We start from the raw sequence: 20,308 nt of genomic DNA on the forward strand, positions 1-20,308 counted from the left end.
TTAGTCCGTTACATGCAAATTACAATTTACAGACTGAGGAACGATGAATCCCACACACGCGTTTTGATACATGTATCGTGAGCACAAAGAGTGATATTAATCCAAGAATGTATGCACTATTCGTAAATATGACGCCGGTAAATTAGTAAGATGCCCCTGCTATTTTCCCAGGTGCGAAGTCAGTGCATGCGTGCATTCACTATTTTGCCAAACACATGTCAACGCCCCAAAAACTCTGGCTGGCAGTCGGCAGGAGATTCCCTGCAATGTGGGCACCCTGCCGAACATAAGCAATGCAACGCAGTTCAACCACATGTCCCTCTACCCAGCGCCGCACTGAGAATCAAAAACAAAACCTTTCTGAAAAATTATAAATTTACAGTAAAATGCAGCAGCACTTACATTTAAACATAAATTTACGTATGTCCGGCATGTAACAATAATTCAGGGTTATGATTTAATACAATAATTGATTCTCTTTTGACAATTTTTTACCGCGTCTTAAATTTCTGTCTCATTTGTAAATATTTTCTGTTAGGCTAGATGTAACTTGAGCATATATATTTTTGTATATGATTTGCAGAAACAGTAAAATAAAGATGTTAACTATTTTATTTAATATGGCATTTGCTTAAATGTGTCAGCAACCCAAATGCCTTATGTCACATCTCATCTCAATCATTCCAAACTCCCTGCTGTAATTTCGTCAAATGGACCCAGTGGCAGATTTCATTTTGTAGCACAAATAAAATGCAACACCGGCCTGCCAATTGGCATTCGTCTGCCAGCTATCGGACATTGTTAGTGTGATTTTTTTCCAATTAAGTAATTTGCAAACAATTGTGGCCAATGATGCCAGTTACGCATGGCCAACTCTTTTTGAATAACGTCGCATCATCTTTCATGTCCGCTGTGAAGCAGACGGGGTGTTATTTCAACGATAAATTTCCACACGTACAATTTCAAGCATGTATTGTGAGTTGCAGGAATCGATTTTAATCGGTGAATGATTTAATGACTCATTGCACGCCTGATAAGTTGCATTCCTGGCCAATCACAGCAGCAGTGGCAATTCGATTCTAAACCTCCCATTGTTTTAGATGTCAAGTTTCAATTACATTTTTGTAACTAAGTGAGAACTCAAGAGACCAGGATGAGTTGCATTTGCAAGAGTGACCGAGGTTATCAAAATGATCAAAGCAAAACAAAGAAAACAAAGTACAGCAATAGAAATCAAATTACACATGTGAGAATTATGTTTGAAACGTTTGTGTATAGTTTTTCATGTGTATATATCGATACTCTTAGGTTGTTTCGGTAAAGTCACGTAGGTAAAAAATAAAATAAATAAATTAGTAAAAGTAATAATAGAAGTAAAATAATAAATAACGACGTTTCAGAGGCAACACAAGTCTCCGTCATCAGGTGGGACCGTCACAGCTAGATTTGCTGTATCAAGTGAGGCAGAGATTCCAAGATACAAGTTCTTAAATACAAGTTAAGGGGGGAGGAGGGAGGGAGGGGCTTTTCTGAATGTGGTAGCCAATGAATGGAACGTATTGGGAGGGGGGGCGGGGCTAAACCCTCTGGCTACCATCAAAGGTTTGTACACGAAGCCATCCAGATTTACAAACACAGACATAATTTCAACCGTGATGATGGGTACAAACTGAGTAATCATTGGAGAGATGTTATTAACCATGCAAAAAATATTAACTACACAAAATAGAACCGACTCTACCCCAGTATTAATTACTTTTTTAAAAATTAATAACCTAAATTCAAACAATCATAAAACAGAATTACAATTTAACAACCACCCGGCGCACTAAAACACTTGCTGTTGTATGCGGAGAGACGAACGGAGGTCTATTATTATCGGTTAATTTATCATAGACGTTGCAGAGCCAATTAAAGATTACAATTAAACATAATCCACAGGCAATCTGCGTTGATGTGTGCGAGCCTCAAATTGTGGGTTAATAAATTCAGATGAACAGTGCCTATGTTTCAGATTGTCACTGCAAGTGCGCACACCAAATGCTGGTTGCGACAAGAGCTTTTCTGTTCTCCACCGAAGCATTTTCTAATCAGGAAGCCTGCCGCCTCGAAACAACTCTCAGGAAAACTCTGGAAAAAACACTGCGTAATAAACGCACCTATTAATGCCGCAGTGCAAGAGCCGGCATGAAGTCAAAGGTGGCATTTTGTTAGCAGAAAATTACACGATGTCCAGCTCAGCTCATTGTGTCCTACCCTCAGGCCATATCAGCATTTATGCACTTACAAAAAAACATAGACTACATCGACCACAGTGACCATTAACAATTTGTTGATTATGCCTACGTTTTGCAGCTGACTGCGGTTTTTAAAATAGCGATGAAGGTTTTTTTGTGTGATGATCAATATACAGACCAATACCGGACCGTCAAACAGACCATGTCGCGATGTCAGCAAGTCTTGGAGAAATGAACTCCCACAGCAAAGCAATGCCAACATGCCCGTGATATTTTTCTAGCATGAGAATAACTTCACTCTTCTTTCTGCGAGTGAGTTTGTCAGTCACAGCACTAACATGATTTGTTTTCATCGTACAGTTGGGCGAGGGATCATTCTGATTAGAAGAAACAAGGGACCTTCTACGGTATAAAAAAAACTTACTTTTGACCTCGGCGAAATAAAACTATGACTTTGGTGCGGGGGGGGGGGGTGGCCATTTTCTCGGTTATCAATAAATATATTCCTTCAATACACACAGGTGGGGAGACGTATAGTAACTGAAAAAGCAACCTCTGTGTGTCGGCATAGATCTTAAGGTGCGCTGTAGAACGCAAATTGCGACCAACACTACGCTTAAAGGTTTTCGCGGTTGTGATGTGCAGAAATACTGTTTTTTCGGGTCATACTCGCGTGTTGTTCGATGGGATGTCCGACGTTTTGCTCGGCGTGCTGGGGGCTTCTTGGGGAACCGAAATTAGAAGCCCTCAGCACATGGTGCAAAACGTTGTGGTGAATAGGCGGTATGATCCGAAAACAAGTCGAAGAGCTGTACGTTTATTAAGTTATAATACTATTTATATGTGCTACATAAGACAGCCCCTTCGAATGCTCATGTCCTGCCCATGTTTTTTCATGCAACATCCACGTGCAGTGGTTCATTCCGTTACTGTCACGTCCACATAAGCCTACCTGAGGACAAGTGTCCTCGTGTGTAGCCTCGGGTTGTGGAAGCCCAGTACCGGAGTGTGCGTCACAACTTTCTTGGGAACATTCTTGTTGAAGCTCTCTCATGGGGGAGAAAGATGTACGTTAAGAGCCAACGCTGCCTAAAATAAAGGTGTTGCTCACAACTTAGGTCACATTCGTAAGATCAGGTAATTATGTTCCAGTGTTCTTGTCAAATATAATTGTTTATATATCTTTTCCCATTAGATCATACTGTGGAAATGCAGCCCGTGGTGTAATGGTTAAGCACAACGGACTTGCACTCCACAGGGTTGCCATATCGTTCTCCTGGACTGGCAATTGAAGCAACGGGCAAGATTTTTTAAATCCACTGCCTCTGTTCACCTTGGAGTATAAAAGGGTGCACCACACCGTTGGTCTATTGGCAGGTCGAGTGTAGTAGTGTAAATTGAGGGTTCATCGAGCTCGACATAAATGGTTGGCCAGTATGGAAGAGTAGGACAAATACTCTCTAGAGGAGCTGTCTAGAGCTTCCACTGGTTGAAGGCCTTTCTGTCAGCCGTGGTGCTAGTGTAGTGGATTCAACTGAGTCGCAGACGTACTTCTTGGAGGCAACACATTTAGTAACACCAACACCTGAGGACGGCTGCTTGCGTTGTGGTCGAAACATCATGAGAATTGTATTTTATTATGTTTTATTTTTATTATTGTATTATTTCCCTTCTAGTTGCCTTTACCGAAAGAACCAAGAAGATAACACCAACACATTAACACAAAGGGGTCACTGCCCCTTTACCAGATAACCTATGGTGGTGGACCACCAGGCTAACTACGTTCATTACTGGGAGTAGCTACAACGGACAGGACCCTGGCTTGGGTCCTGGTCCACATGTTGGTGACTTCTTCTTGGACGTAGGATGTAGATCGTAGATCTTCAGATGACGACAGCAACGCTGAACCCCGGTCCCTGTGCGGACCCCGGTGTATATGCTGCAGGGTCGTGGCTGGCCCCGCCCTTGGCCATGACCACCTTCGAGAAACCTCTTGTCGACCCTTCCCGTAGGATCTCACCCTGACACATGACCACCCCAAGCCCCCACCTGGGGCCCTTGTGTAGATCTTATATATAGGTTAAGGGGGGGGGGGGGGGGGCCAGGATGGGTCGTGGGGGGGGGGGGACTAAGTTAATCCGCCTTTTGTTATGCTGCAGGGATTAGGAGGACGGATGAGCGGATGGGCGGAGAGAAGCGTGCCGTGGTTGAAAAAATTACACACATGAACACGGTTGTAAAACGTAGGCAGTATTTAAGCTGACAAACTGGTTGCCTTGCAGTATACTACAGTAAACCGTAAGGCTGCTAAAGTTTAACTTGGTTTAACTTGGTTAAAAAAGGGGCTAATCAAGCTGGGAATAGAAAACAACTGGAAGAAATGGAAATGGCTGTACAATTATAAGGCAGCTAAAGTTTTACTTGGTTGATGACATCTTTCCAATGATTGCTTAATTTAAAACCATCCTCTCGGTTGAAGTTTTGTCTATGTTTGTATATCTGGATGGCTTCATGGAAACATCTTTGGTAGTATCCGGGAGGTTTGCAGAGTACTTTGGTGTCGGAGAAAATAATATCATGAGAACCCGCTGTGTTGAAACAATGATCAGCTACGGCCGAAGAATTCGTTCTACCGTGCTTCAAATCTGATTTGTGCTCGCGAATTCGGTCAGAAATATGTCGTTTTGTCTCCCCAATATAGCAGTCACCGCAGGTACAACTCAATTGTAAGTCAGGAATAACATACTTTACGGATGGGATCAGATCACGGATTTTGTGTACTGTATTGAATCGGACCTGGATCTTGTACAGTAATTTTGCTGTGACGGCTCCACCTGAAGATGGAAGCTTGTGTTGCCTCCGAAACGTCGTGATTTAATTTTTTTTTACCTACGTGACTTTACCAAAAAACAAAGAGTATGGACCCTTGCAGTCACGAAAACTTCAAATCTAGAATTAGATCTTACTTGTCACGTGCCTTCCAGGGTCAACCAGAGTGTCATGGCCAGGGGTAACCTCATCCCATGGCTGACACTCTCACACTCCCTCCTGTAGGAGTCGGCACTGCACGCCACGCGTGGTGCCACTGCCCTATCCCAGCATTCACCGAGCCCCCTCTAGGGCTGGTACTACACCCACCTACGGGGTCTCCGCAATGACAATGCATCGCACGCCGTGCCTCGCGAAAGCCGGCATTACACAGTGACATTCACGATGTCGCTACATACGTGATGTCCGTAATGTGAGAACATTGCACGCCGTGTTTGTCTAGGTCCGGCACCACAGTGACATCCGCAAAAAAAATGTCATGGCAGCATTTTTACTGGCTTACAATGTTTGAATTTATCCTTTTCGAGTATTTGGGCTGGAGTGTATGGAAGCACTCTACAACTCGAATACCACTGAAATCCCCATACAAAATTCAACACATTCGTGAATAACAAAAACCATATAGGTAGACCAACAGTTCCCTTGATATGAATATCATCGACTGGCATCACCTTTCAGGTTAGGTGTCTCATGTGTGTGATGATATCTGCACAATCCACTATATATCTCCTGCGCGACATCTTTTGGATTTATGTTGCCCGTCTCAGTTCGGGACATCTCTTGGGTCACTGACCGATGATGAAGAGGATCTCGCCAGCGATGTCGCTGACGGTGGTGCTGCGCGACGTGGCGGGCTGCTCGTCCGAGCCGGCAAAGCACACGTTGTAGGGCACCGTGACGGCCACGTAGAAGGTGGCAAGAAGGATGAGCCAGTCCCAGCCGGCCTTGAATGTGCCGTAGTGCAGCAGGATGAAGCGTGAGCGCTGCGCCGCCGCAACCTTGTACTCGGGCAGCGCTGCCTTCTCACCAAACACGTTCTGGGAAAGGAGAGCGCGGGGGCCGTCGGCGATCGGACAATGTCGACGGCAAAGTCTTTAGGTGCGGGCCAAAGTGAGTGCGGCACCTGTCCCTGCGCCGTGCTTGTTTTTTGGCAGAGGCGAGAGCTGAGATTCGGCAGCCAGAGCACAGTTGCCCAGTCGTGCAGCGATTCACTCAATCCAACCGCCCAGCTGATTCGATTCCTTTTTTTACACATGGAGTTGTGATTTTGTTACAATAATGGATTTTTAAAATAAATTTTGGTCTTGTTTGTGTTGTGCGATGTGTGTTATTGGTCTCATTTGTACTGCTTGTTCGTTTGCCTAAATTACACATGAATATATCATTTCCACATACAGCATTCGATGTATGCGTCGTGAGCGTAGGATTCTTTTTATGAATCAGTGGGTTGACGTGCTGTTACGCGCCTCCTAACAGCCATAATGCCATCTTACCGATCCACTGGGTTACGTAAAAGTCTACCTGATGCCCCAACCTCAACATCGTTTTGTCGCACCTAGGATGTGCCTGCACCCTGGGCAGTTTCATTTAGCCATGACACTGCATTAAAAAGGCATCGTTACTGTGTAATCTCAAGGGGGTGGTGGCAGTCTTAAAATATTAAACTCTGCTTTAGATGCCAGTTATTGTTACGTTAAGCATGCTACAAACTTCCCTAAAATGGTCTACGCTGTAGCTTTTTAAATGTACCATAAAATATAGTCCCCGCATTTACTGACAAACATGAATTATATAGATCCTGCAAACATGTGCAAACGCAGCCAACTTGTCGTTAACTATTTGTCCTCGTTTTTATGCATTTCATATTTTTAGAAATGGTCCTCATTTTCCCTCCCTGATGGCTGACGCCAATAATACATTAACAGGGACAATAAGAAAAGTGTGGGATACAAAACAAGAGGAGGCAAAACGCAAAGTGACAATGGGGAGGAAGATCGTGATCACACGTGGTGGACACAGTAGCAGTGTCAAGATTTCAATGATTCACCTAAATAATTAATTCTTTTGCGTCTTCTTTTTTCTCTCTCAATTGTATATTTATTAGTCTGCTGCTGTCTTAGCATAAACAAACAGGCATATTCCTCCCATATTAACTTTTTCAAAAACAGTAAAATGTCCTATTCTCACACCCACACCACTCAATGCCTGCACCATCCGTGCGTGCCGTGCGAGTATTGTTTCTCATTTGCGTTTGCTTCTATTTGTAAGAGTTGTTGATTCCATTGAACTGAGGTTATTACGTTAGTTTAGGTGTGTATAACATTAGCACATTTCACCCTTAAATTTTCCCACGAATCGTTATTGAATGAAAGGTCTTTTCACGTGCACGACTCGACGGGTGTTTCATGAGCGCAATTACGCGCCTAGCGAACGGAATGCATTCAACGGACAAGTGTTAGCTAAGAGTATTTATAGCATTCGTGGAAAGCTGGCGCAGAAAGCTGGCGCAGTGGTGGGGGGCGGCGACATGGCAGCCAGTGGTCAGGGGGGTTTAGCACATCCATGGTTAGTACTTACGAAGGGCTGTGAACAGGCGGCCCAGCACGTGCGGGCCCTCTGGCCTTGCCCTGCAGCCTCTTTCTGGGAGCATCATGCCAATGCCGTGCAAGATGCTTGGGGGTTGGGGGACAGGGTTGCGGGGGGAAGCGAGGGCAGCAGGGAGGGAGCGAATGAAGGATTGGGAGCATTGAAGGGGCAATGTAGGTGGGGGAGGGCAGGAAAGGGAAATGCAAGCAGATTAAGATAGGCGAGCATGCAACACACACAGCCATGCAGCGGGTTAGAATTAACCATTTGGTGAGCATCTGCATGTGTACACACGTATACACGTACTGCCCTTTTTGGAAATCCACTGCTGGATGAGGGCCTTCCCAGGCCATGCAGGTCGCGGGTGCTATTTGACCGTATTTCGACATGCTGAGTCAGTGTGGATTTGTGAATAATCTACATGTAATGAGCGACTTCCGCAACACGTCGTGTAGAGGGTACCCTCTTCTATATTCACATTCGGGCACACCACAGGCCAACCTTATCCTCTTCCTTCTCCGAGTACACACGTACAGTAGATATTAGCATCCCTACAGGCTACATGTGGTCGATCCCACAGCGTGGTTCTGTCCGCCCACTCCCAGCCTCGCTATTGGTTGATGGCGTGCCGGCGAGGGTGGTGGGACTTCGCAGGAGATCGGCCACATGGCCAAACGACGAAGAGAGATGATGGTGAGCAGCGACGTAGCCTGGACCCAAGGCTCCCCACACCGACCACGAGTCCTCCTGCCTCCGTTTATATTTCCGCAGGCACGGCTAGGCTCCGCCTCCGGCCATGCCCTCTTGTGGAACCTTCTAGCCAGTTCCCGGAGTATCTCAGTCAGCCCCGCCCTTTACCTTTGGCCCAGATACTGCTCCCTTTGGGATTGGATGATGTTTATAGTGGTGCCTGTACCCGTGCTTCCCTTTTCCAACCAGTAGATGTCACTATGTCATTACATATGTATGGATGTACGAGCGTAGAAGTGCAATACAATGGATTTTGTTGCACTGCCCACAATGTAGGACCGCAGCCCATAGAAACCAGTTATGCATGGTGATCATCCATACATGCACTAACTAGGCTCCTTTCAGCTGAGTGATTGGGTCATAACACCCTTCATTGTACCCTCTATAATAAGGGAGCGTTTCTTGGAGATGTTTTAAAGTCTTCCATTTGGCTACGTGCTTTGGCTTATTCTGACTTACATGTTTTATTTACTTTTGTTTCGTTTATATCAATAATAATACAACATTCAGTATTACATAAAAAATGGGTGGAGTAGTGGCAGAGTAGTTTTTTGTGTGATGCATCCGATGCCTTAAGTTCGATTACTGGCCACGACCAACAGTAGCGACTGATATTTAAACTGGTGCTGAGCCACACCTTCACTAACCCGTACTTGACACTGTGTTGGTAGGCCTTCATCCAGCAGTGGAATAACAAAAGGGTTTAACTTATTATTACAATAACTGTTAGCATCAGTCATGTGTTAAAATGAAAGTGCACAGAAATTGCGAGTTGAACGGTTCTTGCAACCTACACGTGTACCATCTAAGGGTGCCTAAGCGGTCGAGCGAGCGGCTCGTAAACGAAAGGTCGTGAGGTCAAATCCTGATTGGGGGTTGACTGAGCCTATCATCTATGTTGGTTCGATACAATGAGTACCACTTTGTGAGGAGGTCAATACTTGTCCTATGGATAAATGCACCCCTGCCATAGGATTTGGAAATTTCTACCACTGGCTCAGGGATATAAACAGAAGATTAGCACCAATTCAATGCTCATTTGAGCAGGAAATTACTGTCACTGTAACACGCATGCTATCAACAATTTAAATTCAGCATCATTGCATACACATATTTCCACCGGGGATTATAAAGTGTTTGTGGTTGGGACATCACAGCAGCCGAGAAGCCATGCAAGTGGAGATACTTGCATGCACCGGGGCACAGCATGCCTTTATCCAGCCACGATCAATCCCAGCACCCCCTACTTACAGAAGAACAAGCGTAATGCAAGCACACATTGCATGCAATCTTGTAAACTTTATGTAATGAATTGTGTCATCAGTGTCCTGGTTTCTCAGGACCATTCTCTTTTTAAAAAGGCGGTAGCTGTCCTGGGAAATCTGTAACTAAAAATGTTCCTTGGACATTAAAACTCGTTGTTCTTGTCAGTAGCATAATACTACACCACCCAAAGCAGTGCTTTTATGCGGAGGTCGCCCCTCTTCCGGTATTATGAGATGTTCTTTTTCCCATGACATGTCCTCGTTTTGTTGCTTGCACCTCATAAGTGGAAACCTTAACCACACACCGTCCTCCAGGTTGAGACGTTTATACTGAAAATGCTTGCATATTTTTGCATATTTCGAAGTACATTTAGTTTAAAATATTTTTTAAATAACCAGTGTCCCAAAGTTAAGCAGTACAAACCCACAGAACTATTTTTATACGAATACATGCAAAAATCTATATTTTGAAAGTGCATTTTTTCTTTTTTGTTGCTATATATAAAATGTGTTGTACAAGTACACCATGATGTCATCACAGTACTCTCATCATTACCACGGCCTTATAACAAAAAAACAAAGAATTAGCTAATAATTCAGGAAATTATCCTTCTTCCAGCCAGAGGCAGACAAAAGAGAATATTTGTATTGCAAGAGCTGGAATGGGCTGAGTGGGGCTGAGTGGGACAGAGTGGAGTTTGCGTCTCACAAATGGATGGTGACGGCACGTTCAAATTCCGGTCTGGAATTGACCTGGCCCATCCTTTCACCAGAGCTAATAAAACCAGTTTTATTTTCATAGAAATAAACAGTGGCTGTTATATGGAAATACGTGCCCCCCCCTCCCCATCATAAAAATGTGGAATTTCCACCACTGGCTCAGGGTTACAAAACAGGAGGTGACTGCTTGAACTTCGACTGTACAGTTGACAGAAATATTTTCACAACTCTGATAATTTGAAAATGCAATAAATTTGAAGCGGTTGAAGTATGAACACTTGTTTACCCACTGTGAGATGAGCCCTCCTCTACCCTCCACCTCCTATCCCTCCCACTAAATCACAACCCTGTGAATTAGAGCCTCAGAAAAAGTGTTCTAACAGTGTTCTTGCCACTCATGCAAGAATACAGTAGAGTAGGTGACTTCAAGCAAAGTAAAAATGTACTTGAAAAACAAACAGTGGAAGAAATTTTCTACCTAGAAGTTGCGAACAATAAAAAAAATCGGAGATCATCTATTATAAAAGCCCAGTGTTCTGTTTGTCCATTTGTCCGTCCGTTTGTCCAACAACTAAATTATAAGAGCCTTTCAGAATCAAAACATTATAGAAAGTGGGCCAGATATGGGGGTAAAAAGTTGAACCAAAAAGTTTCCAAAAGTTGTCGACCCCCCGAATTTTTTTTATCCATCCCTCCTCCCCCCCCCACAAAATAAATTTATTTCGTAGGCATATATGCCTACAGATCCTTCATAAAATGGAGTCCAGCTTTTTCTTTTTAGGCAGGAGCGAGAATAAAGCGACCATAGGCTGTCGAAATTTTAGTTTGCAAAAATCTGCTGTCTACTGCAAAATACTCTCAAGGTCACGTTTTCTTCCTGCTCAAAAGAGTTGGGAAGTGCTATTTTACTTTGGTAGTGTTAAACAAGTGGGGTAAATTCCACATTCCTTTGAAGGGAGCCTGGTCTCTACATTGGACATACGCTGTTGATTTCCCACAAAATTGTTCATATTTTATCCAAAAGAAGGATGGGTTGACGTGGATTTGAAATCGTAACTTTCCACAGCCTTCAAAATTGCAAGTTAAGCGTTCTCCCAGTGCGTTGTGGTGTCACCAAATACGTAGTATTTTTATAATACTTTTTGCGTGAGAGCAATGGCACGGTAATCGGTGCACTGTGCTCAAAACCCAGCAAGCGGAGTTTGATTCCCGGCCATAGTTAATATCAACGGCGAGTCATATTAGAACAAGTTCTTCACCAACCCACATTGAGCATGGTCAATGCGTGACCTAAACTCCAAAGGCATGCCTTTATCCAACAGAGGACTGACGATGATGCATTCCTGTTCAACCGTAGTTTGGATATTAATATTTGTTAGGTTCATGTACATCAGTGGAAGTGTGCTCTGCTGTTGATTAAATCAACAGTGGGCCTGTTGAACGAACATAGCTCATCTTTCTAAGTCAGACCATCTCCTCAATCACTTTTAATACGATTACAGAAATAACATGAGCTGTGATTGGACGTTATGAAAGCCAGCGACTATAGCTGATCGCACATTTAAATATGCCAGGAGACATGGGCTACACCAAAATAAAAACGGGGCATTATTGCAGGGGATTCTATTCTTCGTGAGCATTCATGTCTGGATAATGCAAGACAGAAGCTATCTTCCATACATTGACACACACTGATTTAAAATAAAATTGCAATACAATAGAACGAGGGGACGAGATGGCAGTTCATGCACATCACGCTTGCTTTTGACCATGCAGCCACTGCAGCGCCAATGCATCACGATTGGTGGCCAGACTCTCGCTTGCTAGCCTGGGATATCTGTGAAATCACGACATTAAAATAAACCATGGTCCTAAAAAACCTAATTAATTTAATTGACTTTCACCAAGAGATGTTGAGTGTCAAAACAAAACTACGGGGGAAAGATGATCGATTGGCAATAAACCGTGCACCATCGCTGTGCATCGTAGGGAGATGATGCTCTTGCGATTTTGTTGGAGTCTATTATGCAATGTTTGCAAAATGCACTTGTATGCACGTGGGCATACAAACTCGTCTTTTTTTTCGCTCATTGTCTTATAACCACATCGCAGAAGTTCAATACAACGCTTAAAAATGTGTGTTAATATTTTAGACAAAAATACCACATTTCATTCGCAAATTTAAGGGGATAGACACAAATTGCTGGTTATTTGTTATGTTCAAGAATGATATAGCTACACAAATGTATTACTGCGGTGTGAATAGAAATACAACTCCAGTAGTTGAATTTGCTTATAGTCAATGTGTAAAAACATGAGGCTTGCCTCTGAGCTAAAACAAAATGTAATATTTGGTACAAAGCACACGCGCCGTGTGCTGATGAAAGGTCTAATAATTGGGCAATGTGCTTAATCTACTACTTTTTATACACACATATATAGAAAGCTGTTTTGCGAAATGTCTCTTCTTCCAACAAAAGAAGGAGAGAGAGAGCAAGATATTCTGAGATAATTGGAAATCGCATTTGAGAATGTGGTGACTCACAAATTCTGAGAAGTATAAAAACAACACACAATCTGGTGTTATATAAGTAAATGTTCTTCAAGACACATTTGGTGACAAAAATAACAATCTTCCAAGCAGCCTTGTAAATGTTCTCAGCAATTTAATTGCATGTTTATTTTGCAAATAAGTGTCAATTCCACGGGCATAATTTTGTTAAACAAATTATTACTATTTGTCATTATTTTCTCATCGCGGAAGCCCCGCACAGCCAATTTTAAGTATCGCTTTCAATCGCGGTCCTGGCCTGCATTCCCTGGCACGGCGTTTAATTTGACGCACACTAAGCCCCGAGCCGCTGCAGTGGACTATTGCTCTGGGTGCGTGTGCGGCCACGTAGGTGTGTGCAGGGTCTGTGCGGGGTGTGTGCAGGGTGCGAGCAGGGTGTGTGCAGGGTCTGTGCAGGGTGTGTGCAGGGTGTGTTCAGGGTGCGAGCAGGGTCTGTGCAGGGTGTGTGCAGGGTGTGTGCAGGGTGCGAGCAGGGTGTGTGCAGGGTGTGTTCAGGGTGTGTGCAAGGTCTGTGCAGAGTGCCACTCACGTTCTTGATCTTGATTTTGTGGTTGTCGTGCCGCTGCAGGTGCCCCGACAGGTGGTAGAGAACGGCGCGGCTCCGCCGGCGGTTCACGCGGAAGCTGGATCCCGTTTCGCCCTTCTGTTGCTGCCTCCCCTCTGCAGCCAAAAAAAAACAAGCCGAAGAGATCTCACAAGTCGTTTTGGGACGTCTCCTTCTGCAAGACGTTCTCTAACACGCGGGGTGATGATGCACCACTCTGTGAGGGTTTCGAGAAACGTTCCTTCGTCTCAACGATATGACGCCACAAGACAAAATTTATAAAAACAAAACATAAAACGAAGGTGGTGAAAATATTCAGGCCTCACTTCCAGAAGATTCTTCAGTGAAATGGGGTGGAATTGTGGTGCATTGGATAGAGCACTATGCTGTGAACCCAGCGAACCGAGTTAGATTTTTGACCATGGCTAATTTGAGTATTGAGTTGTGGACCCCCTCTTCACCAACCCACACTTACCAGCGTGGTGAAGTATGGATAAACAACCCACCAATAACTGACAAGGTATGGGGAGGCCTTCTTCCAGCAATAGATAAAAAGCACTGTAAACTTAGGAATGAAATGCAATTGTTGGATATTATAAACTCAAATCCATTCCAACAAAGTTATGAGCTGCAGTCGAAGACTCTGGGTAATTAATGAAATAAATATTTTTCAACTATGTTTTCCCATATATTTTAGTCTATATATGATAGTGATTATATATATCTATATATAAATATCTATACAGTATTGTTTATTTTTTACGTGGAGAAACTGAGTGTATGTGTAATGATCCATTTTCCTCGCACGACTTTGGATAGCTGGTTGCATTTTAAAAATCCCTTCTCTGCCTTTTTGTTTCCAATCTCGTGAACTCTGCACATTGCGGTCGTGTTCACATAATTTCGAGCCAAAAATTATAAGCTTCAAAATTTAAACTGACCACAAGTAAAAAACATTTAACATTAGCCCTTAATTATATGTACTTTGAAACGCGTAATCAATTTCTAGTATGTTTCTTCACAAGACAAACAGTTGCCTCCAAGTGTAAATTATTACTAAATGTACTTAAGACAAGTGCTTAATTATATCTATTCATAAACAGAGCAGAACATACGTTTTCTCTACAGCGTTTATGAATAGATCTATCTATAAACATAAAAGGGCAGATGTAAAAAAAAACTTAAATAAGTCACAAATGCACAGCTGGACCCCGATTCTGAAAACTTAGAGCGTGGCAGACTGTGTATATGAATAATGGAACAAGTCGAAGTGTTTAAGCATGAGGCATTTAATAGATCTGTTTATGAAGATATAATTAAGTATGCTACATACATATACAATGCGTTGGAGGAAATGTATTCACATTTCCTCCAACGCATTGTATATGTATGTAGCATGTCGAAACGCTGTAGAGAAAAGTTATGTTCTGCTCTGTTTATGAATAGATCTACTTATAAAAATAAAAGGGGAGATGTAAAAAATAAACATAAAAGGGCAGGTGTAAAAAAAACTTAATTAAGTCACAAAAGCACAGCTGACCCCGATTCTGAAATCTTACAGAGCGTGGCAGACTGTGTATATGAATAATGGAACAAGTCGAAGTGTTTAAGCATGAGGCATTTAATAGATCTGTTTATGAAGATATAATTAAGTATGCTACATACATATACAATGCGTTGGAGGAAATGTATTCACATTTCCTCCAACGCATTGTATATGTATGTAGCATGTCGAAACGCTGTAGAGAAAAGTTATGTTCTGCTCTGTTTATGAATAGATCTACTTATAAAAATAAAAGGGGAGATGTAAAAAATTAACATCAAAGGGCAGATGTAAAAAAAGACTTAATTAAGTCACAAAAGCACAGCTGACCCCGATTCTGAAATCTTACAGAGCGTGGCAGACTGTGTATATGAATAATGGAACAAGTCGAAGTGTTTAAGCATGAGGAATTTAAGCGGCCAATCGCAGCACTTGGGATAACAGTCATCTTCTCCGACATGATCCAAGTCGATTTAGACAAGAATGTGTGGCACATCGTGGTTTGGACAAAGACCGTGTCCAACAATCGTAGGCCACCTCTATAAAGTGTCCTGACTTTACGCGAAAGCAGAAGATTGTGGTTCCAGGTTGAGAAGGCAACAAAAGTGCCCATTGAGTTTTCCCAATCTCGGGTGATAACTCATGCACTGGAAGCGTCTTCATAATAGGTGCTCTGAAACAAAGACCCACAGACTCACACAGAGACCCACAGACTCACACAGAGACCCCCAGACTCCCACAGAGACCCCCAGACTCCCACAGAGACCCCCAGACTCCCACAGAGACCCCCAGACTCCCACAGAGACCCACAGACTCCCACAGAGACCCACAGACTCCCACAGAGACCCACAGACTCCCACAGAGAACCACAGACTCACACAGAGACCCAGCATCATCACCACGTTGCCTCTGACATTCAAATTATCAACGTGTTTTCGCCTCAGACTGGAAAACCAGGGGCAAACGTTGTTGCCTCCTCAACCGGGAGCCATGAACAGCCACTGGTTAAGCAACGGCTCTGCTATGGTTTTCTCTATTCAGGATGAGTGTCCAAAAATCAGCCAGCTAAAACCAGCAACAAATGTGTCCGCATTAAGTATTTATTTGCCCCTCTTTCTCCTGGCTGGCAATGTTGTTGTTCTTCGAGTATGTCTGCATGTTCCTGCTGGTGCAATAATTCTAGGAGAAACAATTTGCATTCTACGGGATGAAAAATTATTTGCAGTTCAAGGAATTGTTGCGATGAGGCAAATAATGGATCGTATTTGCCTTCTGGTTGAAGTTGAATAGTCACAATTCAGGGCCACAAATCAATTAAAGAATACATTGGGTCAAAATGTAGCAGCAGCCCTAGTGGCTGCAGGGTCGGCATGGCCCATTCTCCGCAACACGTACGAATCAATATTTTTCAATTCGTGTGCATTATATACGAATAAAAGAGGCTTAACATTGATTCTTCATAATTTGTGACTGTGCAGTGTCACGCAAGTATTACATAGCATTGCAGCCATGCATTATGATCAATTATTGATCTCACAATAAATCACTGTTTTTGTTTGTTGTATCCGATTTACAAGTCAGTTTAACACGTAGGCTTTCGCGACCAATATCATCCATAAGAGGTTTTTTTTGGGTTCGATCGCGTAAACTTCTATTATGGACGATTTACAAGTGTTGAACACAACATTTTCCACTCCGATAAAATATTCATGAGCATACACGGTCAGTGTATGTGCACCAACGATGGTGGCTCAGTAACTGAACCTTATGGCGGTACCCCAGGGTACCATAATACCCCGGCCTCGCATAATGTCCGTGATGCAGTCGTTTTTAGTTTGTTGATGGTCGGCGATGCGGCACTCGACTCATCTCGACGAGCTGTACACGATGCACTATTCAAAGTAGAATTTTTCGATAACGGATTTTTTTATGCTGTTTGGCGTTTGGACATCGGGGAGTAGCACTGATTTCGGATTGATTGGTACCCCAAGTCGCGGAGTTAAGTACACCCCTGTATTATTTGGTACCCCGGGTACCGCCATAAGGATCAACTGTGCAGGACACACACAAGCACAATTCTCTGTTGACTCACGGAGACATGTTAAGAGTGTGGAGCAGGTACACTGGTTGTTGCACCGTGCTATGAACCCCCACACTGAAGTTCGATTCCTGGCCATGGCTAAAATCAAATGCCATAAGTATGGTCACACGAACCACATTATCGACACGGGTTGGGAAGGCCATTCCTACAGCAGTGTATTGACAAAGAGTTGAAAACTATTCATATTTTAGTACTTAATACCTAATTATGCCTACCGTAAATGCAAAGCAAAAATCTGCAACGTATTTTAAACACTGCCACATTAAGCCTATGGCCCAAAGTAATCCGAGGATATCATCAGATCTTGGAAGCTAATCAGGCTTGAGGTGGCTGCTGCAGGGCTACATTGTGTGCAATAGAAGGTATCGCAGCAAAATCCACTACAGCATTGTACTGTATTGCTGTGCTCCCGTTTTTATGCTCTCCACCTTCACCAACCCACCCCCCCACTGACTGAAGAATGCTTGGGGAGGCTCTCGACCAGCAGTGGATCAATACAAGGGCTGTACATGTGTAGCGTCGGAATCGCGGATGCACACACCGCCGGTATCCAGTTACCTGCAATTTCAGCCAGAGGTCGGTAGGGTGTGCTAGCCTGAACAAGGGGATAGAGAGGGAGCCGGACCCAAGAAAGGCTGGGTTCCCCTCCCCTACCCCAGGTGGGGGGCTGGGAGGGGGCCCTTCCAGGATCCTCTGGAAGGTTCCAGAAAGGGGGCGGTACCAGGGACGGAGGGTCCCCTGGAGGTGTATAAAAGGGGCACCCCAAGCACAGCTCGAGGCAGTGCTACGAAGACCGAAGACTGAAGCTCAGCTAGATTAGGACCCTGGGACCTCGAGCCCGCTGCCCTTGTAAGGGCCGGGTCGAGCTTGAACCAGTGGTCGGACCCGTACCTTGGCTGGGTCGGGTCAGGATAGCCTTCCTAGTCAGGACCCTGGGGGACCTCGAGCCCGACGTCCTTCTAAGGGCCGGGTCGAGCTGGGACCAGTGGTCGAGACCCGTACCTTGGCTGGGTCGGGTCAGATAGCCTCCCCTAGGGCACTGATAGCCGGAGGGCTAAGAGTTGAGTTGGCGAGTGTGAGTCACGATAGCCCGGAGGCTGTACCTCCCTAGATAGGGGATGTTAAGGGAGTTATCTGTTAGTTAACAATAAACCGTGTTGCCTCTACGACTCCGTCTCCATAAGAACTCACCACACGGTGTACGTGCCTACAGCAGTGGTGGACGCATTGGAGCCCTCGGCGGAAACACTGTTCTGAACCCCTTATGAAACAACCCATCATCACATACCGCATGACGGATGTTGTTGATGATGTATGCTGGCTGCGTGCGTACACATGTCTACGTCTGCGCCGCAATGGCTTCAAACGCATAGAGCCTGGACGGGTGCCATCACATGACCAACCCTGCCTCCATGGTGCTCAGAGGGAGGGAGGGAGGGCTGTGTGAGTAATGTATGTGGCTCTCTGTGCGTGGGAGTGTACATACATATATACTCATTATTACACACATGCACAGATACTCGAGCATAGTCGCTGCGCATCCCTGTGTGCTCAGTGGGTTACTGGGCAGCTCGGTAAGCTAATGTGCCGTATCGGGCCACTGAGCTGGCACTTTCATGAGCCCCAGGTTAAGCTTGGGGGAACTCCGCGGCTCGTTGAGCTAATGCACCGTGTCCATGCTAATGTGTACTACGGCTGATCCTGGGCTCAAGCACATGAGTTAGAATATGAAGTGGGCTCTTGGTTGCGAATGCTGCGTTTCCATGACAATCGGAGAGTGGACCCAAGGTGTGCTTGGATTTTTTTTTTTATATAACAAACACGGTGCTGAAGAGGTGGCTATTCTCTGCGTGTGGATCCTGTGACATCGCAACGGTTTCGAGGGTGGCTCAGATAAAAAAAATAATGCAGCTCCCTGAGGAAAAAGAGAGCCACCCGAATCCAATCGTTGCTGGCTTTGGTCTGGGGTAATGCTACTTTGTAAAAAAAATAACCAGGCCATGCCAAATTGCTCGGTTCTCCAACCAGGCCAGCTAACTTCCCAGCAATCATGGAAATGTGGACGAACGCTTTACAGGTGCACCGTTCTTGATTCCAAACGTAATTAATCGAACGAGATGGAGTAAAACAGCGGTGACGCTCGATTTGCTTTGGTTTACGATTGATATTGGGATGCCTGGGAGGCCCGAGGACGCCAATTGCTCACTTGCTCGCGGGGCCGGCAGCTCATTACCAGGTTCCTTGGGGGCTCCATCCTGCACGGAGCCACGCTTGCTCTCGGAGATGTCCTTGAAGGAGGCCAGGTACAGCACCACCTCTCGCTTCTCGTTCTTGATTGGGACGATGTCCAGCAGGCACCAAAACGGCACTCCTGTTGCAAGTGGTTGTCAGTGGGGGGTCGTGGTGGTGGGGGGAAATGACATTGTCGGAGGCGGGATAGAATCAAGAGAGAGGATGAGTGGGATTGTCAGCGGGAAAATTAGGTGCTTAATATTCAAATTCGTCCATTTCACAAAATATTGTTATATCATGATTGTCATTGCTTGTTTGATTTTTTTCACGTATAATTTCCCGATATTTATGAAACAATAAGCAAAATACAATAATTAAAGTTTCAAATAAATAGCAATTCCTCATTAAATTACTAACTCGCAAAATTTTTCTGGACAGAAATTAACTGCATGACTATAATGACCATAATTATCGCCCTGCATTTATGTAAGAAATTATTGTGTAACTGACAATGTCCGAGCTGTATTGCAGCGGTAAGCGCTGTGCACTAAAAACCCGGCGACCCGACCTCGATTCCTGCTCACTGCCAACACCTCTCTCTCTCTTTATCAATTTTCACGCTGTTTTGGAAAACAAGACCCTTTGTTTTCTCGTGTTCAAGTATTCTGTCAGTGTCGGTTTACCAGCTTATATATCTTGACTTAAAGCTTTGATGATTGCCGGAAATCATATTCTTTGGGTCTTTCGGTAAAGTCACGTAGATAGGTTCAAAGAATATAACAAAAACTACGACGTTTCGATAGCAACACGAGCGGTCGTCATCAGGAAAAGGGGGGTTAGCCTCTAAATTCTAAAAGGAAAACTGTTTATAAAGGTTTGAAATGGGCGTAGCCCAAGTGTCAGCAGCATGGGCTGGGCAGCTAATGTTA

The 20,308-nt window shown here is 44.3% G+C and overlaps 1 protein-coding gene across 1 annotated transcript in view; it reads right to left on the minus strand.

Annotated features, from left to right (window-relative positions):
- Positions 1–20,308, minus strand: part of LOC133345129 (potassium voltage-gated channel subfamily H member 8-like) — a 147,210-nt gene that overhangs the window by 75,015 nt on the left and 51,887 nt on the right. The window contains 4 exon segments of the mRNA XM_061555625.1: positions 5,860–6,103; positions 7,644–7,706; positions 13,489–13,619; positions 19,381–19,518. Coding sequence (XP_061411609.1) covers positions 5,860–6,103; positions 7,644–7,706; positions 13,489–13,619; positions 19,381–19,518 — 576 coding nt within the window.

The sequence above is a fragment of the Lethenteron reissneri genome, chromosome 21 (genome assembly GCF_015708825.2).
Source record: "Lethenteron reissneri isolate LAM-NWPU_2019-01 chromosome 21, ASM1570882v1, whole genome shotgun sequence".
Taxonomy (NCBI): Eukaryota; Metazoa; Chordata; class Hyperoartia; order Petromyzontiformes; family Petromyzontidae; genus Lethenteron; species Lethenteron reissneri.